A 25,470-nucleotide genomic window follows, 5' to 3' on the forward strand; every position below is an offset into this window, starting at 1 on the left:
GTCATTATCAGTTTCAGACGCTGCCGTTTGGATTGTCCACGGCACCTCGGGTCTTTACCAAGGTAATGGCCGAAATGATGATTCTTCTACGAAGAAAAGGCATTTTAATTATCCCTTACTTGGACGATCTCCTGATAAGGGCAAGATCCAGGGAACAGTTAGAAGTCGGAGTAGCACTATCTCAGGTAGTGTTACGTCAGCACGGGTGGATTCTAAATATCCCAAAATCGCAGCTGATTCCAACGACACGTCTACTGTTCCTAGGAATGATTCTGGACACAGTCCAGAAGAAGGTGTTTCTCCCGGAGGAGAAGGCCAGGGAGTTATCCGAGCTAGTCAGGAACCTCCTAAAACCAGGCCAGGTCTCAGTGCATCAGTGCACGAGGGTCCTGGGAAAAAATGGTGGCTTCTTACGAAGCGATTCCATTCGGAAGATTCCATGCAAGAACATTTCAGTGGGATCTACTGGACAAATGGTCCGGATCGCATCTGCAGATGCATCAGCGGATAACCCTGTCGCCAAGGACAAGGGTGTCTCTCCTGTGGTGGCTGCAGAGTGCTCATCTACTAGAGGGCCGCAGATTTGGCATTCAGGATTGGATCCTGGTAACCACGGATGCCAGCCTGAGAGGCTGGGGAGCAGTCACACAGGGAAGGAATTTCCAGGGCTTGTGGTCAAGCATGGAAACATCTCTTCATATAAACATTCTGGAACTAAGGGCCATTTACAATGCCCTAAGTCAAGCAAAACCTCTGCTTCAGGGTCAGGCGGTGTTGATCCAATCGGACAACATCACGTCAGTCGCCCACGTAAACAGACAGGGCGGCACGAGAAGCAGGAGGGCAATGGCAGAAGCTGCAAGGATTCTTCGCTGGGCGGAAAATCATGTGATAGCACTGTCAGCAGTGTTCATTCCGGGAGTGGACAACTGGGAAGCAGACTTCCTCAGCAGACACGACCTTCACCCGGGAGAGTGGGGACTTCACCCAGAAGTCTTCCACCTGATTGTAAACCGTTGGGAAAAACCAAAGGTGGACATGATGGCGTCACGTCTAAACAAAACACTGGACAGATATTGCGCCAGGTCAAGGGACCCTCAGGCAATAGCAGTGGACGCTCTGGTAACGCCGTGGGTGTACCAGTCAGTGTATGTGTTCCCTCCTCTGCCTCTCATACCAAAAGTACTGAGAATCATAAGAAGGAGAGGAGTAAGAACTATACTCGTGGTCCCGGATTGGCCAAGAAGGACTTGGTACCCGGAACTTCAAGAGATGCTCACGGACGAACCGTGGCCTCTACCTCTAAGAAAGGACCTGCTACTGCAGGGGCCTTGTCTGTTCCAAGACTTACCGCGGCTGCGTTTGACGGCATGGCGGTTGAACGCCGGATCCTGAGGGAAAAAGGCATTCCAGAAGAAGTCATTCCTACTCTGGTCAAAGCCAGGAAGGACGTAACCGCAAAACATTATCACCGCATTTGGCGTAAATATGTTGCGTGGTGTGAGGCCAAGAGGGCCCCTACAGAGGAATTTCAACTGGGTCGTTTCCTTCATTTCCTGCAAACAGGACTGTCTATGGGCCTAAAATTAGGGTCCATTAAGGTTCAAATTTCGGCCCTGTCGATTTTCTTCCAGAAAGAACTGGCTTCAGTACCTGAAGTTCAGACATTTGTAAAAGGGGGGTGCTGCACATACAGCCTCCTTTTGTGCCTCCAGTGGCACCTTGGGATCTCAATGTGGTGTTGAATTTTCTAAAGTCACATTGGTTTGAACCACTTTCCACTGTGGACTTAAAATATCTCACATGGAAGGTGTCGATGCTGTTAGCCTTGGCTTCAGCCAGGCGTGTGTCAGAATTGGCGGCTTTATCATATAAAAGCCCTTACTTAATTTTTCATTCTGACAGGGCGGAATTGAGGACTCGTCCTCAATTTCTACCTAAGGTGGTTTCTGCATTTCACATGAACCAACCTATTGTGGTACCTGCGGCTACCAGGGACTTAGAGGACTCTAAGTTGCTTGACGTTGTCAGGGCCTTGAAAATATATGTTTCCAGGACGGCTGGAGTCAGAAAATCTGACTCGCTGTTTATCCTGTATGCACCCAACAAGCTGGGTGCTCCTGCTTCTAAGCAGACGATTGCTCGTTGGATTTGTAGTACAATTCAGCTTGCACATTCTGTGGCAGGATTGCCACAGCCAAAATCAGTAAAAGCCCATTCCACAAGGAAAGTGGGCTCATCTTGGGCGGCTGCCCGAGGGGTCTCGGCTTTACAACTTTGCCGAGCAGCTACTTGGTCAGGGGCAAACACGTTTGCTAAATTCTACAAATTTGATACCCTGGCTGAGGAGGACCTGGAGTTCTCTCATTCGGTGCTGCAGAGTCATCCGCACTCTCCCGCCCGTTTGGGAGCTTTGGTATAATCCCCATGGTCCTTACGGAGTCCCAGCATCCACTAGGACGTCAGAGAAAATAAGATTTTACTTACCGATAAATCTATTTCTCGTAGTCCGTAGTGGATGCTGGGCGCCCATCCCTAGTGCGGATTGTCTGCAATACTTGTATATAGTTATTGTTACAAAAATTCGGGTTATTATTGTTGTGAGCCATCTTTTCAGAGGCTCCCTTGCGTTTAACATACTGTTAACTGGGTTCAGATCACAAGTTGTACGGTGTGATTGGTGTGGCTGGTATGAGTCTTACCCGGGATTCAATATCCTTCCTTATTATGTACGCTCGTCCGGGCACAGTATCCTAACTGAGGCTTGGAGGAGGGTCATAGGGGGAGGAGCCAGTGCACACCACCTGATCCTTAAGCTTTTATTTTGTGCCCTGTCTCCTGCGGAGCCGCTATTCCCCATGGTCCTTACGGAGTCCCAGCATCCACTACGGACTACGAGAAATAGATTTATCGGTAAGTAAAATCTTATTTTCTCTAACGTCCTAAGTGGATGCTGGGGACTCCGTAAGGACCATGGGGAATAGCGGCTCCGCAGGAGACTGGGCACAAAAGTAAAGCTTTAGAACTACCTGGTGTGCACTGGCTCCTCCCCCCATGACCCTCCTCCAAGCCTCAGTTAGATTTCTGTGCCCGAACGAGAAGGGTGCACACTAGGTGGCTCTCCTGAGCTGCTTAGTGAAAAGTTTAGTTTTAGGTTTTTTATTTTCAGTGAGACCTGCTGGCAACAGGCTCACTGCATCGAGGGACTAAGGGGAGAAGAAGCGAACTCACCTGCGTGCAGAGTGGATTGGGCTTCTTAGGCTACTGGACATTAGCTCCAGAGGGACGATCACAGGCCCAGCCATGGATGGGTCCCGGAGCCGCGCCGCCGGCCCCCTTACAGAGCCAGAAGACAGAAGACGTCCGGAAAATCGGCGGCAGAAGACGTCCTGTCTTCAACAAGGTAGCGCACAGCACTGCAGCTGTGCGCCATTGCTCTCAGCACACTTCACACTCCGGTCACTGAGGGTGCAGGGCGCTGGGGGGGGGGGGCGCCCTGAGACGCAATATAAACACCTTGGATGGCAAAAAAATGCATCACATATAGCTCCTGGGCTATATGGATGCATTTAACCCCTGCCAGAATACATAGAAAAACGGGAGATAAGGCCGCCGATAAGGGGGCGGAGCCTATCTCCTCAGCACACTGGCGCCATTTTCCCTCACAGCTCCGTTGGAGGGAAGCTCCCTGGCTCTCCCCTGCAGTCACTACACTACAGAAAGGGTTAAAAAAGAGAGGGGGCACTAATTACGCGCAGTATTAAAGATACAGCAGCTATAAGGGGAAAAACACTTATATAAGGTTATCCCTGTATATATATATATAGCGCTCTGGTGTGTGCTGGCAAACTCTCCCTCTGTCTCCCCAAAGGGCTAGTGGGGTCCTGTCCTCTATCAGAGCATTCCCTGTGTGTGTGCTGTATGTCGGTACGTTTGTGTCGACATGTATGAGGAGAAAAATGATGTGGAGACGGAGCAGATTGCCTGTAATAGTGATTTCACCCCCTAGGGGGTCGACACCTGAGTGGATGAACTGTTGGAAGGAATTACGTGACAGTGTCAGCTCTGTATAAAAGACAGTGGTTGACATGAGACAGCCGGCTACTCAGCTTGTGCCTGTCCAGACGTCTCATAGGCCGTCAGGGGCTCTAAAGCGCCCGTTACCTCAGATGGCAGATATAGACGCCGACACGGATACTGACTCCAGTGTCGACGGTGAAGAGACAAATGTGACTTCCAGTAGGGCCACACGTTACATGATGGAGGCAATGAAAAATGTTTTACACATTTCTGATAATACGAGTACCACCAAAAAGGGGTATTATGTTCGGTGAGGAAAAACTACCTGTAGTTTTCCTGAATCTGAGAAATTAAATGAGGTGTGTGATGATGCGTTGGTTTCCCCCGATAACAACTGATAATTTCTAAAATGTTATTGGCATTATATCCTTTCCCGCCAGAGGTTAGGGCGCGTTGGGAAACACCCCCTAGGGTGGATAAAGCGCTCACACGCTTGTAAGGGCTCTACCCTCTCCTGAGATGGCCGCCCTTAAGGATCCTGCTGATAGAAAGCAGGAGGGTATCCTAAAATGTATTTACACACATACTGGTGTTATACTGCGACCAGCAATCGCCTCAGCCTGGATGTGCAGTGCTGGGTTGGCGTGGTCGGATTCCCTGACTGAAAATATTGATACCCTAGATAGGGACAGTATATTTTTGCCTATAGAGCATTTAAAAGATGCATTTCTATATATGCGTGATGCACAGCGGAATATTTGCCGACTGGCATCAAGTCTAAGTGCGTTGTCCATTTCTACCAGTAGAGGGTTATGGACACGACAGTGGTCAGGTGATGCGGATTTCAAACGGCATTTGGAAGTATTGCCTTATTAAGGGGAGGAGTTATTTGGGGTCGGTCTTTCAGACCTGGTGGCCACGGCAACAGCTGGGAAATCCACGTTTGTACCCCAGGTCGCCTCTCAACATGAGAAGACGCCGCATTATCAGGCGCAGTCTTTTCGTGGACAAGCGTGCCCCGTGCCCCGTGACAGAGGGAGAGGAAAAAAGGCTGCAGAAATCAGCCAGTTCCCAGGAACAGAAACCCTCTCCCGCCTCTGCCAAGCCCTCAGTATGACGCTGGGGCTTTACAAGCAGAATCAGGCACGGTGGGGGGCCCGTCTCAATGAATTTCAGCGCGCAGTGGGCTCACTCGCAAGTAGACCCCTGGATCCTTCAGGTGATATCTCAGGGGTACAAATTGGAATTCGAGACGTCTCCCCCTCGCCGTTTCCTAAAGTCGGCTTTACCGATGTCTCCTTCTGACAGGGAGACAGATTTGGAAGCCATTCACAAGCTGTATTCCCAGCAGGTGATAATCAAGGTACCCCTCCTGCAACAGGGAACGGGGTATTATTCCACACTGTTGTGGTACCGAAGCCGGACGGCTCGGTGAGACCGATTCTAAATCTAAAATCTTTGAACACTTACATACAGAGGTTCAAATTCAAGATTGAGTCACTCAGAGCAGTGATTGCGAACCTGGAAGAAAGGGACTACATGATGTCTCGGGACATCAAGGATGCTTACCTTCATGTCCAAATTTACCCTTCTCACCAAGGGTACCTCAGGTTTATGGTACAGAACTGTCACTATCAGTTCAGACGCTGCCGTATGGATGGTCCACGGCACCCCGGGTCTTTACCAAGGTAATGGCCGAAATGATGATATTCCTTCGAAGGAAGGGAATTTTAGTTATCCCTTACTTGGACGATTCCCTGATAAGAGTAAGATGCAGGGAACAGTTGGAGGTCGGTGTAGCACTATCTCAGGTAGTGTTGCGGCAGCACGATTGGATTCTCAATATTCCAAAATCGCAGCTGGTTCCGACGACTCGTCTTCTGTTCCTAGGGATGATCCTGGACACAGTCCAGAAAAAGGTGTTTCTCCCGGAGGAGAAAGCCAGGGAGTTATCCGAGCTAGTCAGGAACCTCCTAAAACCGAGCCAAGTCTCAGTGCATCAATGCACAAGGGTTCTGGGTAAAATGGTGGCTTCCTATGAAGCAATCCCATTCGGCAGATTCCACGCAAGAACTTTCCAGTGGGACCTGCTGGACAAATGGTCCGAGTCGCATCTTCAGATGCATCAGCGGATAACCCTGTCACCAAGAACAAGGGTGTCCCTCCTGTGTTGGTTGCAGAGTGCTCATCTTCTAGAGGACCGCAGATTCGGCATTCAGGACTGGGTCCTGGTGACCACGGATGCCAGCCTGCGAGGCTGGGGAGCAGTCACACAGGGAAGGAATTTCCAGGGCTTATGGTTAAGCCTGGAGACATCACTTCACATAAATATCCTGAAGCTAAGGGCCATTTACAATGCTCTAAGCTTAGCAAGACCTCTGCTTCAAGGTCAGCCGGTGTTGATCCAGTCGGACAACATCACGGCAGTCACCCACGTAAACAGACAGGGTGGCACTAGAAGCAGGAGGGCAATGGCAGAAGCTGCAAGGATTCTTCGCTGGGCGGAAAATCATGTGATAGCATTGTCAGCAATTCCGGGAGTGGACAACTGGGAAGCAGACTTCCTCAGCAGACATGACCTCCACCCGGGAGAGTGGGGACTTCACCCAGAAGTCTTCCACATGATTATAAACCGTTGGGAAAAACTCGACAGGTATTGCGCCAGGTCAAGGGACCCTCAGGCAATAGCTGTAGACGCTCTGGTAACACCGTGGGTGTACCAGTCAGTGTATGTGTTCCCTCATCTGCCTCTCATACCCAAGGTACTGAGATTGATAAGATGGAGAGGAGTAAGCACTATATTCGTGGCTCCGGATTGGCCAAGAAGGACTTGGTAACCGGAACGTCAAGAGATGCTCACGGAGGATCCGTGGCCTCTACCTCTAAGAAGGGACCTGCTCCAGCAAGGACCCTGTCTGTTCCAAGACTTACCGCGGCTGCGTTTGACGGCATGGCGGTTGAACGCCGGATCCTGAAGGAAAAAAGGCATTCCGGATGAAGTCATCCCTATCCTGATCAAAGCCAGGAAGGATGTAACCGCAAAACATTATCACCGCATTTGGCGAAAATATGTTGCGTGGTGCTAGGCCAGTAAGGCCCGACGGAGGAATTTCAACTGGGTCGATTCCTACATTTCCTGCAAACAGGAGTGTCTATGGGCCTGAAATTGGGGTCCATTAAGGTTCAAGTTTCGGCCCTGTCAATTTTCTTCCAAAAAGAACTAGCTTCAGTCCCTGAAGTTCAGACGTTGTAAAAGGGGTACTGCATATACAGCCTCCTTTTGTGCCTCCAGTGGCACCTTGGGATCTCAATGTAGTTTTTGGGTTCCAAAAGTCACATTGGTTTGAACCACTTAAATCTGTGGAGTTAAAATATCTCACATGGAAAGTGGTCATGCTGTTGGCCCTGGCCTGGGCCAGGCGCGTGTCAGAATTGGCGGCTTTATCCTGTAAAAGCCCTTATCTGATTTTCCATTCGGACAGGGCGGAATTGAGGACTCGTCCTCAGTTTCTCCCTAAGGTGGTTTCAGCGTTTCACCTGAACCAACCTATTGTGGTGCCTGCGGCTACTAGGGACTTGGAGGACTCCAAGTTGCTAGACGTTGTCAGGGCCCTGAAAATATATATATATTTCCAGGACGGCTGGAGTCAGAAAATCTGACTCGCTGTTTATCCTGTATGCACCCAACAAGCTGGGTGCTCCTGCTTCTAAGCAGACTATTGCTCGTTGGATTTGTAGTACAATTCAGCTTGCACATTCTGTGGCAGGCCTGCCACAGCCAAAAATCTATAAATGCCCACTCCACAAGGAAGATGGGCTCATCTTGGGCGGTTGCCCGAGGGGTCTCGGCTTTACAACTTTGCCGAGCAGCTACTTGGTCAGGAGCAAATACGGTTGTAAAATTCTACAAAATTGCTACCCTGACTGAGGAGGACCTGGAGTTCTCTCATTTGGTGCTGCAGAGTCATCCGCACTCTCCCGCCCGTTTGGGAGCTTTGATATAATCCCCATGGTCCTTACGGAGTCCCCAGCATCCACTTAGGACGTTAGAGAAAATAAGAATTTACTTACCGATAATTCTATTTCTCGTAGTCCGTAGTGGATGCTGGGCGCCCATCCCAAGTGCGGATTGTCTGCAATACTGGTACATAGTTATTGTTACAAAAAAATCGGGTTATTGCTGTAGTGAGCCATCTTTTCTAGAGGCTCCTCTGTTATCATAGTGTTAACTGGGTTTAGATCACGAGTTGTACGGTGTGATTGGTGTGGCTGGTATGAGTCTTACCCGGGATTCAAAATCCTTCCTTATTGTGTACGCTCGTCCGGGCACAGTATCCTAACTGAGGCTTGGAGGAGGGTCATGGGGGGAGGAGCCAGTGCACACCAGGTAGTTCTAAAGCTTTACTTTTGTGCCCAGTCTCCTGCGGAGCCGCTATTCCCCATGGTCCTTACGGAGTCCCCAGCATCCACTACGGACTACGAGAAATAGAATTATCGGTAAGTAAATTCTTATTATGTGCCTAATCCCCCGCCATTAACATTATTAAAAAAGCGGGAGAAGCCCGCCGCGGAGGGGACGGGGCTATCTCCCTCAGCACACCGGCGCTATTTTCTCTTCACAGCTCCGCTGGAAGGACGCTCCACAGGCTCTCCCCTGCAGTATAGACTACAAGAAGGGTAAAAAAGAGAGGGGGGGGGCACATAAATTTAGGCGCAAAAGGTGATATAAGCAGCTATTGGGGGAAAATTCACTTTGTGTTAGTGTAAATCCCTCTGTTATATAGCGCTCTGGTGTGTGCTGGCATACTCGCTCTCTGTCTCCCCAAAGGACTTTGTGGGGTCCTGTCCTCAGTCAGAGCATTCCCTGTGTGAGCGGTGTGTCGGTACGGCTGTGTCGACATGTTTGATGAGGACGCTTACGTGGAGGCGGAGCAAGAGCCGATAAGTGTGATGTCGCCCCCTGCGGGGCCGACACCAGAGTGGATGGATATGTGGAAGGTATTAGCCGACAGTGTCAACTCCGTGCATAAAAGGTTCGATGACGTAACAGCTTTGGGACAGCCGGCATCTCAGCCCGCGCCTGCCCAGGCGTCTCAGAGGCCATCAGGGGCTCAAAAACGCCCGCTACCTCAGATGGCAGACACAGATGTCGACACGGAGTCTGACTCCAGTGTAGACGAGGATGAGACAAATGTACAGTCCACAAGGGCCATCCGATGCATGATTACGGCAATGAAAAATGTGTTGCACATTTCTGACATTAACCCGGTTACCACAAAAGGGTATTATGTTTGGGGAGAAAAAGCAGCCAGTGACTTTTCCCCCATCTGATGAGTTAAATGAATTGTGTGAAGAAGCGTGGTGTTCCCCAGATAAGAAATTAGTGATTTCTAAGAGGTTACTAATGGCGTACCCTTTCCCGCCAACGGACAGGTTACGTTGGGAAACATCCCCTAGGGTGGACAAGGCGCTCACACGCTTATCAAAAAAGGTGGCACTGCCGTCTCAGGATACGGCTGCCTTAAAGGAGCCTGCAGATAGAAAGCAGGAGGCTATCCTGAAGTCTGTGTATACACACTCAGGTACTATACTGAGACCTGCAATTGCTTCAGCATGGATGTGTAGTGCTGCAGCTGCTTGGTCTGATACCCTGTCTGATAACATTGATTCCCGTGACAGTGATACTATTTTGCTAACCATAGAGCATAATAAAGACGTCTTATATATGAGGGATGCACAGAGGGACATTTGCCGGCTGGCATCTAGAATTAATGCAATGTCCATTTCTGCCATGAGAGTATTATGGACTCGGCAGTGGACAGGGGATGCTGATTCTAAAAGGCACATGGAGGTTTTGCCTTATAAGGGTGAGGAATTGTTTGGGGACGGTCTCTCGGACCTCGTATTCACAGTAACAGCTGGGAAGTCGACTTTTTTACCTCAGGTTCCCTCACAGCCTAAGAAAGCACCGTATTATCAAGTACAGTCCTTTCGGCCTCAGAAAGACAAGCGGGTCAGAGGCGTGTCCTTTCTGCCCAGAGGCAGGGGTAGAGGGAAAAAGCTGCACCAGACAGCCAGTTCCCAGGAACAAAAATCCTCCCCTGCTTCCACTAAGTCCACCGCATGACGCTGGTGCTCCACAGGTGGAGCCAGGTGCGGTGGGGGCGCGTCTCCGGAACTTCAGCGACCAGTGGGTTCGCTCACAGGTGGATCTCTGGGTTCTACAAGTGGTATCTCAGGGATACAAGCTGGAGTTCGAGGCGTCTCCCCCTCGCCGTTACCTCAAATCAGCCTTGCCAGCTGCTCCCACGGAAAGGGAGGTAGTACTGGCGGCAATTCACAAGCTGTACCTTCAGCAGGTGATAATCAAAGTTCCCCTCCTTCAACAGGGACGGGGTTACTATTCCACAATGTTTGTGGTACCGAAACCAGACGGTTCGGTGAGACCCATTCTAAATTTGAAATCCTTGAACACTTATATAAGGAAGTTCAAGTTCAAAATGGAATCGCTCAGGGCGGTTATTGCAAGCCTGGAAGAGGGGGATTTTATGGTGTCACTGGACATCAAGGATGCTTACCTACATGTCCCCATTTACCCACCTCACCAGGAGTACCTCAGGTTTGTGGTACAGGACTGTCATTACCAATTCCAGACGTTGCCGTTTGGTCTGTCCACTGCACCGAGGGTATTTACCAAGGTAATGGCCGAAATGATGATACTCCTTCGAAAGAAGGGAGTTATAATTATCCCGTACTTGGACGATCTCCTTATAAAGGCAAGGTCCAAGGAGCAGTTGTTAGTCGGAGTAGCACTATCTCGGGAAGTGCTACAACAGCACGGCTGGATTCTGAATATCCCAAAGTCGCAGCTGATTCCTACGACGCATCTGCTGTTCTTGGGCATGATTCTGGACACAGAACAGAAGAAGGTGTTTCTCCCGGAGGAGAAGGCCCAGGAATTGTCATCTCTGGTCAGGGACCTCCTGAAACCAAAACAGGTGTCGGTGCATCACTGCACGCGAGTCCTGGGAAAGATGGTAGCTTGTTACGAAGCAATTACCTTCGGCAGGTTCCATGCAAGGATCTTTCAGTGGGAGCTGTTAGACAAGTGGTCCGGATCGCATCTTCAGATGCATCGGTTGATCACCCTGTCCCCGAGGGCCAGGGTGTCTCTGCTGTGGTGGCTGCAGAGTGCTCATCTTCTCGTGGGCCGCAGATTCGGCATTCAGGACTGGGTCCTCGTGACCACGGATGCAAGCCTCCGAGGTTGGGGGGCAGTCACTCAGAGAAGAAACTTACAAGGACAGTGGTCGAGTCAGGAGACTTCCCTACACTTAAATATTCTGGAACTAAGGGCCATTTACAATGCCCTAAGTCAAGCAGAACCCCTGCTTCAAAACCAGCCGGTGCTGATTCAGTCAGACAACATCACGGCGGTCGCCCATGTAAACCGACAGGGCGGCACAAGAAGCAGGATGGCGATGGCAGAAGCCACAAGGATTCTTCGATGGGCGGAGAATCACGTGCTAGCACTGTCAGCGGTGTTAATTCCGGGAGTGGACAACTGGGAAGCAGACTTCCTCCGCAGGCACGACCTCCACCCGGGAGAGTGGGGACTTCATCCAGAAGTCTTCAAGCTGATTGTAAATCGTTGGGAAAGGCCACAGGTGGACATGATGGCGTCCCGCCTCAACAAAAAGCTCAAAAGATATTGCGCCAGATCAAGGGACCCTCAGGCGATAGCTGTGGACGCTCTAGTGACACCGTGGGTGTACCAGTCGGTTTATGTGTTCCCTCCTCTTCCTCTCATACCAAAGGTACTGAGGGTAATAAGAAAGAGAGGAGTAAGAACTATACTCATCGTTCCGGATTGGCCAAGAAGGACTTGGTACCCGGAACTACAAGAAATGATCTCAGAGGACCCTTGGCCTCTGCCGCTCCGACAGGACCTGCTACAGCAAGGGCCCTGTCTGTTCCAAGACTTACCGCGGCTGCGTTTGAAGGGCATTCCAGATGAAGTCATTCCTACGCTGATAAAAGCTAGGAAGGATGTGACAGCAAAACATTATCACCGCATATGGCGAAAATATGTTGCTTGGTGTGAGGCCATGAAGGCCCCAACAGAGGAATTTCAGCTGGGTCGATTTCTGCACTTCCTACAGTCAGGAGTGACTATGGGCCTAAAATTGGGATCCATTAAAGTCCAGATTTCGGCCCTGTCTATTTTCTTTCAAAAAGAACTGGCTTCACTGCCTGAAGTTCAGACGTTTGTTAAGGGAGTGCTGCATATTCAGCCCCCTTTTGTGCCTCCAGTGGCACCTTGGGATCTCAACGTTGTGTTGGATTTCCTAAAATCACATTGGTTTGAGACACTTCAGACCGTGGAGTTGAAGTATCTCACGTGGAAGGTAGTCATGCTGTTGGCCTTGGCCTCAGCTAGGCGTGTGTCAGAATTGGCGGCTTTGTCCTGTAAAAGCCCATATCTGATTTTCCATATGGACAGGGCAGAATTGAGGACTCATCCCCAATTTCTCCCAAAGGTGGTATCAGCGTTTCATTTGAACCAACCTATTGTGGTGCCTGCGGCTACTCGGGACTTGGAGGATTCCAAGTTGCTGGACATAGTCCGGGCCCTGAAAATCTGTTTCCAGGACGGCTAGAGTCAGAAAAACTGACTCGCTGTTTATCCTGCATGCACCCAACAAGCTGGGTGCTCCTGCTTCAAAGCAGACTATTGCTCGCTGGATCTGTAGCACGATTCAACTTGCACATTCTGCGGCTGGACTGCCGCATCCTAAATCAGTAAAAGCCCATTCCACGAGGAAGGTGGGCTCTTCTTGGGCGGCTGCCCGAGGGGTCTCGGCTTTACAACTTTGCCGAGCTGCTACTCGGTCGGGATCAAACACTTTTGCAAAATTCTACAAGTTTGATACCCTGGCTGAGGAGGACCTTGAGTTTGCTCATTCGGTGCTGCAGAGTCATCCGCACTCTCCCGCCCGTTTGGGAGCTTTGGTATAATCCCCATGGTCCTTACGGAGTACCCAGCATCCACTAGGACGTCAGAGAAAATAAGAATTTACTCACTGGTAATTCTATTTCTCGTAGTCCGTAGTGGATGCTGGGAGCCCGTCCCAAGTGCGGACTTTCTGCAATACATGTATATAGTTATTGCTTAACTATAGGGTTATTGTTATGAGCCATCTGTTGAATGAGGCTCATTTGTTGTTCATACTGTTCACTGGGTATAGTTATCACAAGTTGTACGGTGTAATTGGTGTGGCTGGTATGAGTCTTACCCTGGATTCCAAATCCTTTCCTAGTAATGTCAGCTCTTCCGGGCACAGTTTCCCTAACTGAGGTCTGGAGGAGGGGCATAGAGGGAGGAGCCAGTGCACACCAGATGTAGTACCTAATCTTTCTTTTAAGAGTGCCCAGTCTCCTGCGGAGCCCGTCTATTCCCCATGTTCCTTACGGAGTACCCAGCATCCACTACGGACTACGAGAAATAGAATTACCGGTGAGTAAATTCTTATTTTTTGTCCGTTTTCCAGTGTTTGGGAGCAAACCGTCGATTGTCATTTTCTCTTATCCGTTACCAGATTTTTATTCCAACTAGCCAGATCTGGCAGATAATTGTACAGTGTATGCCCATCTAATGTCTTTTGAAACGAAAATCTCCTAGTGTTTATGGGCCTTTAGTTACCTTCTAATGGTGCCCATACACTTGTGCGATGCCCCGTGACCGCACCGGCAGTTCAGGTGCGAAGAAGTCGCACCTGGACTGCCAAAGTGATTACCATGTGATCATGCGATAGATCGCATGGTAATCAAGTGATGGGCACATCACCGCCGAGTGGGAGCGGCCTCCATCCGCTCTCGGCGGGTGCCCATCGCACATCGCCGTGCGATATATAGCATGTGTTTTTAAAAACACATGCGATCGCACTGCGCTTCGATAAATATTAAGTGCATCACATACTATCTTGAGACGAGAGATTCAACCGGCGTGCCCGCGCATCGCGTCGAAAGGTACCTAAAATGTGCATACAATCCTTCGATTTCTCTCACAGATGTGGTCGAAATCGAAGGTTAGCACCGATTATCTCAAGTGTATGGGCACCATAAGAAATTTCTCTAACGTCCTTGAGGATGCTGGGACTCCGTAAGGACCATGGGGAATAGACGGGCTCCGCAGGAGATAGGGCACTTTAAGAAAGCTTTGGACTCTGGGTGTGCACTGGCTCCTCCCTCTATGCCCCTCCTCCAGACCTCAGTTTTACACTGTGCCCAGAGCAAGATGGGTGCACTGCAGAGAGCTCTCCAGAGTTCTCTGCCTAGATGCATTTTTGTTTGGATTTTATTTATTTTTTTCTACCTTTTACTACTTTTTCACAGGGAGCACTGCTGGCAACAGGCTCCCTGCATCGAGGGACTGAGGAGAGAGGAGCAGACCTTCTTGTCAAAGATAGGCTCTGCTTCCTCGGCTACTGGACACCATTAGCTCCAGAGGGGGTGAACGCAGGTTCTTACTGGGCGTCCACCCCCGAAGCCGCGCCGCCGTTCTGCTCACAGAGCTAGAAGTACAGAAGACAGAAGTCGTCAGGCGGCAGAAGCCTTCAGCTTCACTGAGGTAACGCACAGCACTGCAGCTGTGCATCATTGCTCCCATACACCTCACATACTCCGGTCACTGTAAGGGTGCAGGGCGCAGGGGGGGCGCCCTGGGCAGCAATATAAACCTCTGCATGGCAAAAAGACTATATACATGTACAGGTGGGCTCTGTACATGTATATAAAAGAGCCCCCGCCATATTTTACTAAGTTTGAGTGGGACAGAAGCCCGCCGCCGAGGGGACGGGGCTTCTCCCTCAGCACTCACCAGCGCCATTTTCTCTCCACAGCACTGCTGAGAGGAAGCTCCCCGGACTCTCCCCTGCTTACACACGGTGAAAGGGTGCTTAAAAGAGAGGGGGGGGCCACATAATTGGCGGTTTACATATTATACAGCGCTGCTGGGGAAAAACATTTTGTGTTGGTCTCCAGGGTTATTGCGCTGGGGTGTTTGCTGGCATACTCTCTCTCTGTCTCTCCAAAGGGCCTTGACAGGGATACTGTCTTCAGGAAAGGGGTTCCGTGTGTGTGTGTGTGAAGTGTGTCGGTACGCGTGTGTCGACATGTTTGACGAGGAAGGCTCGCTTAATGTGGAGGGGGAGTGCTTGAATGTCAGGTTGCCGTCGGCAACGCCGACACCGGAATGGGTGGATATGCTGAATGTCTTGAAGGCAAATGTCAATCTATTGCATAAAAGATTAGACAAGGCAGAAGCTAGGGATCAGTCAGGTAGCCAGTCCATGCCTGTCCCTGGGGCGCCAGGTCCTTCGGGGTCTCAGAAGCGCACCATATCCCAGATCGATGACACAGATACTGACTCTAGTGTCGACTATGAAGATGCAAAATTACAGCCGAAGGTGGCTAAGGGTATACGGTACATGATTATTGCCATTAAAGAGGTTTTGCATATTACTGAGGAACCCCCTGTCCCTGACACGAGGGTACACATGTATAAAGGGAAAAAGCCTGAAGTCACTTTTCCATCCTCATTTGAATTAAGTGACTTGTGCGAAAAGGCTTGGGAATCTCCGGATAGGAGACCACAAGTTCTGAAAAGGATTCTCATGGCGTATCCTTTTCCACAAACTGATAGGATACGCTGGGAATCTTCGCCAAAAGTTGACAAGGCGCTGACACGTTTGTCCAAAAAGGTGGCACTGCCTTCTCAGGATACGGCTTCCCTCAAAGAACCTGCTGATCGCAGGCAGGAAATTACCTTAAAGCACATTTACAATCATTCCGGTTCTATTGCTCGACCGGCTATGGCGTCGGCCTGGTTTTGTAGTGCGGTTGTGGCATGGGCAGATTCCTTATCTACGGAAATTGACACCTTAGATAGGGACGCCAATCAAATGACCATAGAGCATATCAGAGATGCTTCCTTGTATATGAGGGATGCTCAGAGAGACATTTTGTTTATTAAGCTCCAGAATAAATGCTATTTCTATTTCTGCTAGGCGGCTCTTGTAGACCCGACAGTGGACGGGAGATGCCGATTCAAAGTGGCATATGGAGTCCTTTCCTTACAAAGGGGTGGAGTTGTTTGGAGACGGCCTCTCGGATCTTGTCTCTACGGCTGGTAAGTCAAATTTCTTACCTTATGTCCCCCCGCAGCATACAAAAAAGGCACCTCATTATCAAATGCAGTCCTTTCGTTCCAATAAAAACAAGAAGGTACGTGGACCATCCTTTGTTGCCAGAGGGAAAGGCAGGGGAAAAGAGCTGCACACAGCTAGTTCCCAAGAGCAGAAGTCCTCACCTGCGTCTGCAAAGTCCACCGCATGACGCTGGGGCTTTCCAAGGGGAGGCAGATCTGGTGGGGGCTCGTCTTCGGTTTTTCAGCCACGTCTGGGTTCACTCGCAGGTGGATCCCTGGGCATTAGAGATTGTTTCTCAGGGATACATGCTGGAATTCGAAGACTTGCCTCCTCGCCGCTTTTTCAAATCGGCTCTGCCGGCTTCCCCATCAGAGAGGGAGCTAGTGTTGGCAGCAATCCAAAAATTGTATATTCAACAGGTGATTGTCACAGTTCCTCATCTCCAGCAAGGAGAGGGATATTACTCAACCCTGTTTGTGGTCCCGAAACCGGACGGTTCGGTCAGACCCATTTTAAACTTGAAATCTCTGAACCTGTACTTGAAGAGGTTCAAGTTCAAAATGGAATCACTCAGGGCGATCATTGCCAGCCTGGAGGGGGGGGATTGGATGGTGTCCCTGGACATAAAGGATGCTTACCTTCATGTACCGATATTCCCCCCGCACCAGGCGTTCCTGAGATTTGCAGTGCAGGACTGTCGCTACCAATTTCAGACGTTGCCGTTTGGGCTTTCCACGGCCCCGAGAATTTTCACCAAGGTAATGGCGGAAATGATGGTGCTCCTGCGCAGGCATGGGGTCACAATTATCCCATACTTGGGCGATCTCCTCATAAAGGCGAGATCTCGGGAGAGGTTGCTGAACAGCGTGTCTCTGTCCATGAAGACGTTGCAGATACACGGCTGGATTCTCAATATACCGAAGTCCCAGCTAGTCCCTACAACGCGTCTGACCTTTTTGGGACTGATTCTAGACACAGACCAGAAAAAGGTTTTTCTTCTGATCGAAAAGGTTCAGGAACTCATAGCCATGGTCAGGAACCTATTAAAACCAAAAAAGGTTTCAGTGCATCATTGCACGCGGGTCCTGGGGTAGATGGTGGCTTCCTACGAGGCCATCACTTTCGGCAGGTTCCATGCGAGGACTTTTCAATGGGACCTCTTGGACAAGTGGTCCGGGTCCCATTTACAAATGCATCAAAGGATCACCCTGTCTCCCAGGACCAGGGTATCTCTCCTGTGGTGGCTAAACAGTGCTCACCTACTAGAAGGTCGCAGGTTCGGCATTCAGGACTGGGTCCTGGTGACCACGGACGCAAGCTTCCGAGGCTGGGGAGCAGTGACACTGGGAAGAAATTTCCAAGATCTCTGGTCAAGCCTAGAGTCTTGTCTCCACATCAACGTCCTGGAGTTGAGGGCCATATACAACGCCCTGCGTCAAACAGAGGAATTGCTTCGGAGAAAACCGGTTCTGATTCAGTCAGACAATGTCACGGCAGTGGCTCATATAAACCGCCAAGGCGGAACAAGGAGCAGAATGGCCATGGCAGAAGCGACCAGGATTCTACGCTGGGCGGAAGGCCATGTAAGCGCGCTGTCAGCGGTGTTCAACTGGGAGGCGGACTTCCTCAGCAGGCACGACCTGCATCCGGGAGAGTGGGGACTTCATCAAGAAGTCTTCACACAGATCACGGATCGTTGGGGACTGCCTCAAATCGACATGATGGCATCCTGTCTGAACAAAAAGCTAAAGCGGTATTGCGCCAGGTCAAGGGACCCTCAGGCGGTAGCGGCAGACGCTCTGGTGACACCTTGGGTGTTCAGATCGATCTATGTGTTTCCTGCTCTTCCTCTCACACCCAAGGTGTTGAGAATAATACGAAGAAGCAGGGTCAGAACAATACTCATTGTTCCGGATTGGCCACGGAGGACTTGGTATCCGGAGCTGCAAGAGTTGCTCGCAGGGGATCCGTGGCCTCTTCCTCTAAGGCAGGACCTGCTGCGGCAGGGGCCCTGTCTGTTCCAAGACTTACCGCTGCTGCGTTTGACGGCATGGCGGTTGAACGCCGGATCCTAGCGGAAAAAGGGATTCCGGAGGAACTCATTCCTACCCTGATCAAGGCTAGGAAAGACGTGACGTTAAAACATTATCACCGTATATGGCGGAAATATGTTTCTTGGTGTGAGGCCAGAGCTGCTCCTACGGAGGAGTTCCATTTGGGCCGTCTACTTCACTTCCTTCAAACAGGAGTGACTTTGGGCCTAATATTAGGGTCCATAAAGGTCCAGATTTCGGCCTTATCCATTTTCTTTCAAAGAGAATTGGCCTCTATTCCTGAAGTACAGACCTTTGTGAAGGGAGTGCTGCATATTCAGCCTCCCTTTGTGCCTCCGGTGGCGCCTTGGGATCTTTCTTAACGTGGTGTTACGTTTTCTCAAGTCACCTTGGTTTGAACCACTCAAAACTGTGGAGTTGAAATACCTCACGTGGAAAGTGGTCATGTTGTTGGCGTTAGCTTCGGCAAGACGTGTTTCCGAATTGGCGGCTTTAGCACATAAAAGCCCATACTTGGTTTTTCACGTGGATAGGGCAGAGTTGAGGACTCGCCCTCACTTTCTGCCAAAAGTGGTCTCATCTTTTCATGTGAACCAACCTATTGTCGTGCCTGTGGCTACACGGGACTTTGAGGATTCCGAGTCCCTGGATGTAGTCAGGGCTTTGAAGATTTATGTGACCAGAACGGCTAGAATCAGGCAGACTGAAGCTTTGTTCGTTCTGTATGCGGCCAATAAGGTTGGCGCTCCTGCTTCAAAGCAGACTATTGCTCGCTGGATCTGTAACATGATTCAGCAGGCGCATTCTACGGCAGGATTGCCGTTATCGAAATCGGTTAAGGCCCACTCCACTAGGAAGGTGGGCTCTTCTTGGGCGGCTGCCCGAGGGGTCTCTGCATTACAGTTGTGCCGAGCAGCTACTTGGTCGGGGACAAACACCTTTGCAAAGTTCTATAAGTTTGATACCCTGGCTGAGGAGGACCTCCTGTTTGCTCAATCGGTGCTGCAGAGTCATCCGCACTCTCCCGCCCGTTTGGGAGCTTTGGTATAATCCCCATGGTCCTTACGGAGTCCCAGCATCCTCATGGACGTTAGAGAAAATAAGATTTTACTTACCGGTAAATCTATTTCTCGTAGTCCGTAGAGGATGCTGGGCGCCCGTCCCAAGTTCATACTGTTAACTGGGTAAGTTTATCACAAGTTATACGGTGTGATTGGTGTGGCTGGTATGGATCTCGCCCTTAGATTTACAAAAATCCTTCCTCGTACTGTCCATCTCCTCTGGGCACAGTTTCCCTAACTGAGGTCTGGAGGAGGGGCATAGAGGGAGGAGCCAGTGCACACCCAGAGTCCAAAGCTTTTTTAAAGTGCCCTATCTTTTGCGGAGCCCGTCTATTCCCCATGGTCCTTACGGAGTCCCAGCATCCTCTACGGAGTACGAGAAATAGATTTACCGGTAAGTAAAATCTTATTTTTTTTTATTGCCAGTTATTTATATAGCGTGCACATACGGATGAGATGGGCAGTATGGATGGTGTAATGGTTAGCATTACTGCCTTACAGCACTGAGGTCATGGGTTTGATTCCCACCATGGCCGAAACTGTGCGGAGTTTGTATATTCTCCCCGTACTTGCGTTGGTTTCCTCCGGGCACTCCAATTTCCTCCTACAATCCAAAAATATACTGGTAGGTTAATTGGCTTCCAACAAAAATGAACCCTAGTGTGAATATGGAATATAGATGGTCATTCCGAGTTAATCGCTAGCTGCATTTGTTCGCAGCGATCAGGCTAAAAAAACGGCAGTTCTGCGCATGTGGCGCAGTGCGCACGCGCGATGTACGGGCGCAACGAACGATGCAGTTTTGCACAGGGTCTAGCGATGCATTTCAGTCGCAGCGGTTGCCGCAGAGTGATTGACATGAAGTGGGCGTTTCTGTCTGGCAACTGATTGTTTTCAGGGAGTGTTCGGAAAAACGCAGGCGTGGCTGGGCGAACGATGGGCTGAATAGTCTGAAGTTTTCGCAAGATCTGAGTAGGTTTTGTGCTACTCTGAAACTACACACAAATTTTTTGCAGGCGCTCTGCAATAAAAACGTTTGCACTTCTGCTAAGCTAAAATACACTCCCGGCATAGTGTTTGCACGTCTGCTAAAAACTGCTAGCGAGCTATCAACTCGGAATGACCCCCATAGATTGTAAGCTCCACTGGGGCAGGGACTGATGTGAATTGCCAAATATTCTCTGTAAAGCGCTGCGGAATATGTGTGCGCTATATAAATAACTGGTAATAATAATAATGTTCCACAGCACCTTACAGAGAATATCAGTTCCTGCCCCAGTGGAGTTTTCAAACTATATTCCCTACGGTATCCGTTCACATGGTCGACCATGTTATGGTCGACAGTCATTAGGTCGACAACTATTGGTCGACATTGACATGGACACATGGTCGACACATGAAAAGGTCGACATGAGTTTTTTAACTTTTTCTTTTGGGGAACTTTTCCATACTGTACGATCCACATGGACTACGATTGGAACGGTAAAGTGTGCCGAGCGAAGCGGTAGCGGAGCGAAGGCACCATGCCCGAAGCATGGCGGGCGAAGCGAGCCATGCGAGGGGACGCGGTGCACTAATTGGGGTTCTCAGTCACTTTACGCAAAAAACGACACAACAAAAGTTAAAAACTCATGTCGACCTTTTCATGTCGACCTTTCATGTGTCGACCATTTTCTTGTGTCGACCATGTGTCCATGTCGACCATGTCGATGTCGACCAATAGTGGTCGACCCAATGACAGTCGACCATAACATGGAACCATTCCCTACCCACACGTACACACCAGGGTTCATTTTGTTGGGAGCCAGTTAACCTACCAGTATGTTTTTGGCATTGCCGTAAGTAGGCATTTTAGCGCTGTGTGCAAGAAACAGCGTTGGCGCCCCCCCCTTCCCCCCCCATATACAAAGTAGAGCCAGTGCGCGCCGTAGACATGCGGCAAATTATAGGGGCGTGGCTTCGTGGGAAAGGGGCATGGTCACAGAGCTCCCTTTTACACAGTGCGGCAGGTAGAGTACCCCCTCTTTTTTTTCTTTTCTTTTTTTTTTACACATTACAGCATTACCCATTACCCTTAGCAGTACACATTACCCTTTTGACACCTTATGGTAGGCAGATTACCCCTTTTTGATACCTTATGGCAGGCAGTCCCCCTTTTTTGACACCTTATGGCAGGCAGTCCCCCTTTTTGACACCTTATGGTAGGCAGATTACCCCTTTTTGACACGTTATGATAGGCAGATGACCCCTTTTTTGACACCTTATGGCGGACAGTCCCCTTTTTTTGACACCTTATGGCGGGCAGTCCCCCTTTTTTGACACCTTATGGCGGGCAGTCCCCCTTTTTTGACACCTTATGGCGGGCAGTCCCCCTTTTTTGACACCTTATGGCGGGCAGTCCCCCTTTTTTGACACCTTATGGCGGGCAGTCCCCCTTTTTTGACACCTTATGGCGGGCAGTCCCCCTTTTTGACATCTTATGGCGGGCAGTCCCCCTTTTTGACATCTTATGGCGGGCAGTCCTCCTTTTTGACACGTTATGGCAGGCAGTCCTCCTTTTTGACACGTTATGGTAGGCAGATTACCCCTTTTTGACACCTTATGGCAGGCAGTCCCCCATTTATGACACCTTAAGGCAGGCAGCCCCCCTTTTTGACACATTATGGCAGGCAGTCCCCCTTTCATGGGGGAGAGAGTGTGTGTGTGTGTGTGTGTGTGTGTTATATTCACCCTCACCTGTGATCTGACATCCATGGCATAGCAGGCTGCAGCAGCGCTCCTGAGTCCCCTGCAGAGGCGGTGGAAGGCAGGCGCCAGCGGGGGCTGGACTCGGAGCCCTAAGATCGTGGCAGTGAGGAGGGGGTGAATGCCGCGCTCAGGGTCCCTTCAGAGGCGGTCGTTGGGAGACGGGTGGCAGCGCTGGACAGTGAGGGCGATGCATCACGCTATGTGCACCGCGTTATCTCAGTGTCCCGCTGCTTCTGTTGTGCGTCGCATATGAACGAATGCAGTTTTCTGTACCTGCGGTGATTACCCCGGCTGCCTCCTGTCTAGGCTCGCATCTGTGTCCATCGCCTGCGAAAACATAAATAGGAGCGCACCGGTAAGGAGCGTACCACCCTGCACTAACGCGGCTAACTTTGATGCATCCCGCCCTAAGTAGTGTACTGACAGTGGCTGCGGTGGGGTGTGTGTGTGCTGCCGATGGTGCACCTTCAGTGCATGTGTGATGTGGGCAAAGCAACATTGGCACACACCTAGTTACGGCCCTGATTTTAGGATTGTGGGAGTAAACCAGAGTACCCAGTGGAAACCCACGAACGGGGAGAATATACAAACTCCACACAGTTAGGGCCATGGTGGGAATTGAACCCAAGACCTCTGCTGTGAGGCAGTAATGCTAACCATTACACCGTCTGTGCTGCCCGTGGCAGCTCATCCGCTACAAATATCATCCAGAAGACTGCAGGGAGGTGCACTTGTTATAGTATTGTGGCACAAAGGCACACTGTGTGCTAGATTTACAGATTAGAGCTAGATTTTGCATGTCGCTGCTTCTTGGCTGGTTTGCCCTGGAAATTGAAAGCGGCAATAGTACTAAACACAGTATGCACTTTGCAGTTAACCTTATTCCAACTTTATTTTTCCATGTTAATCCTATCTAGAAGCAAGTTGCCACTTCATAACAATAGCTCTGTGATCTACCTTTTGAAACGATGTTTAAATAAATTGGGAACAATTTTTTTTTTTTTTGTTCTCCAGTGTTCACTAACAAACTCCCAATACATAACATTGTAAAACGGTGAGATATTTGGACAACGCTACCATTACAAAAGCAGTTTGCTTCTTTCGCAACCAAAGTTATTTATGATGTAGTTTTAAATACAGTGTTTCAAGTGGACAGTGCATTGGACACACAAATATATTGTTCCATGGAACAGGGTTAATCTTCTCTGATTCAAAATGTTAACTCCCCTTTCTATGAGAAATAATTCATACAGATTGTCTTGGTTTATTTATTTCATATTAAATAGAGTTTCCTGAAACTAAATTTATTTATATAATGTCCTGTTTTTAGTCCTTTATAACCGGATTGTTGGTGGAAAGATTTTGCTCTTTTTGATAGTGACTCCCAGTTCTCTTCCATCCTGCAAATAATATTAGGAGTTTTGAAGTTTGCCTGTTTGCGATGATCATTAAGTGTCTAATAAGTGTAATAATTCTAGCTATAGGGCACTTAAGGGAAGGGAAGAAACGAGGAAAGAAGGCCCTGAGCATGTTTGCACACATTCTATAAAGAAAGGGGAAGGAGTTGGGGGTATTTGGGGAAGATTCATGGGGTTGGAAAACAGATGGCCGTTATGGTGGGAACCGTATCACCATTGGGGAGTCTGAGGTACAATCGTGACATTGGTTTGTCATGGATTGCTCACTGGCGCATATCCAGGCAACGGCGATCCTGTGGATTGAGGTATGGTGAGATACAGCACCAATAGTATAGAGATCCATTGGGTTATTTCTGCGCTATTGGTGAGCATTGAAGCTGCAGTAGTGAGCTCTGCAGAACTGGAGATATGCAAGACATCCTACCATCGGGTGTGGTTTCATAGATGATCTTTATTATTCATATTATATGTATGTATGTATCTGGTATTTGTGGTTGTTGATTGGGTGATCACAAGGTTTCGTTAGTATTAATAGCTTATTAGGATAGTGATCAGAAACTTTAAAGAATAACGTATAAACGGGTCCCGGATCGCCTTGACCAAGGTAACCCGTGCATACCGCACCTGACCCGGGAATAACCCTTCTTTATTTCTATGTTGAAATAACGTATCAGACGACCCGGGAATTCAGAACTTACCCCTTTCACACCACACATTGACACACGTTGACCTGGCAATATACTGGGTTATTTGTGCGGTGTGAAAGGGGCATTAGTGTGCTGCTAAAGCAAGTTGATATTGAAATGTGTGTTTCTGGCGCTACTTGAGGGTCTGTGTGCATTTAATGTGGCATCCCTCGATAAACGTCACAATAAGTCACTATTAAATGAATGTAAATTCAAATTCACTCTTTTGGATTATATACAGGCATTATACTGTTCTCACACTGATGTTCTTTGATGATTGCATGAGCAACAGATAGTGATTATCTGAGATACAAGTACGTGTCCCTGATGCGTCTCATCCCTTAAAATAAGTGTGCTTGGAAAATTCCTTCAGCAATCCTCTTTCAGTGTTATATAATTATAAGGGATGGCATAGTTTTCCAGATATGGTGCACGTCAATTGTAAAGATTTCATTGGAAAATACCGGTGAATGGTTATACTCGCCCTTTTTGTATTAATGAAGTGCTTTGGACATATTTATTTCAAATTCCCAATATTCGTCAATTATTAATACCAAAAATTGATCCAAGAAGGTGATATTGGAAAAGGATGTACTACTACTACATAATTAGTCATTAAAAGATTAAAAAACAACTTTATTTAAATGTTTCTATTTTTAGAGAATACAAAAATAATTACCACTTCAGCCAAAGCAGTTAAGAGTTCAAATGAGAGTAACCATTAAATTCCGTATAAAGTTACGCATTTCACTGAACATACATCTGCTTCCTCAGGCTGGTATTTGAAGATTAGCTAGAAATGACTTTAAGTAAGGTGGTCTAATGAGTAAGGGTGGTCTAATGAGTATTGTCATGTGATTTAGTTACTATGCAATAACCAATGTGAACCGTACAGCGTCTGTATATAATCCCAAAAGGATGAGTTTTTTTTTTTTTTTTTAATTTAGTAGTGCCATATTTTTCTACAGTGTGCACTTTGTTTTCATATTTTTATTTTATATTTATATGGCTTGATGCCACATTGAAAATACACTTAAGGAGCACCAGAACTACCCATTTCCATGTTATAACATCAGTGTTGATATACTTAATGTTGGCATTCTGGCCATGTTGACATAGTGGATGTTGGACATATATACTGAATCCGGATAAAGTGCTTAAACAAAGATATATTTTTTGGTGGTTTGTTAATGTACAAGTGCTGTTTCATGTCATTTATTATAACCTTTTTTTCCCCTCAGTAATTTTTTGATTAATTTACACAGTGGCTTAAT

The 25,470-nt window shown here is 48.8% G+C and overlaps 1 protein-coding gene across 2 annotated transcripts in view; it reads left to right on the plus strand.

Moving 5' to 3' along the window:
* PPP6R1 (protein phosphatase 6 regulatory subunit 1) overlaps positions 1-25,470 on the plus strand; it is a 329,328-nt gene that overhangs the window by 67,464 nt on the left and 236,394 nt on the right. For both annotated transcript variants that reach the window (XM_063942823.1, XM_063942824.1), the window contains exon 5: positions 25,462-25,470. This exon is cut by the window's right edge and continues 57 nt beyond it. In XM_063942823.1, coding sequence (XP_063798893.1) covers positions 25,462-25,470 — 9 coding nt within the window. The remainder of the gene's footprint in view (positions 1-25,461) is intronic.

Source organism: Pseudophryne corroboree, chromosome 10 (genome assembly GCF_028390025.1).
Source record: "Pseudophryne corroboree isolate aPseCor3 chromosome 10, aPseCor3.hap2, whole genome shotgun sequence".
Classification (NCBI taxonomy): Eukaryota; Metazoa; Chordata; class Amphibia; order Anura; family Myobatrachidae; genus Pseudophryne; species Pseudophryne corroboree.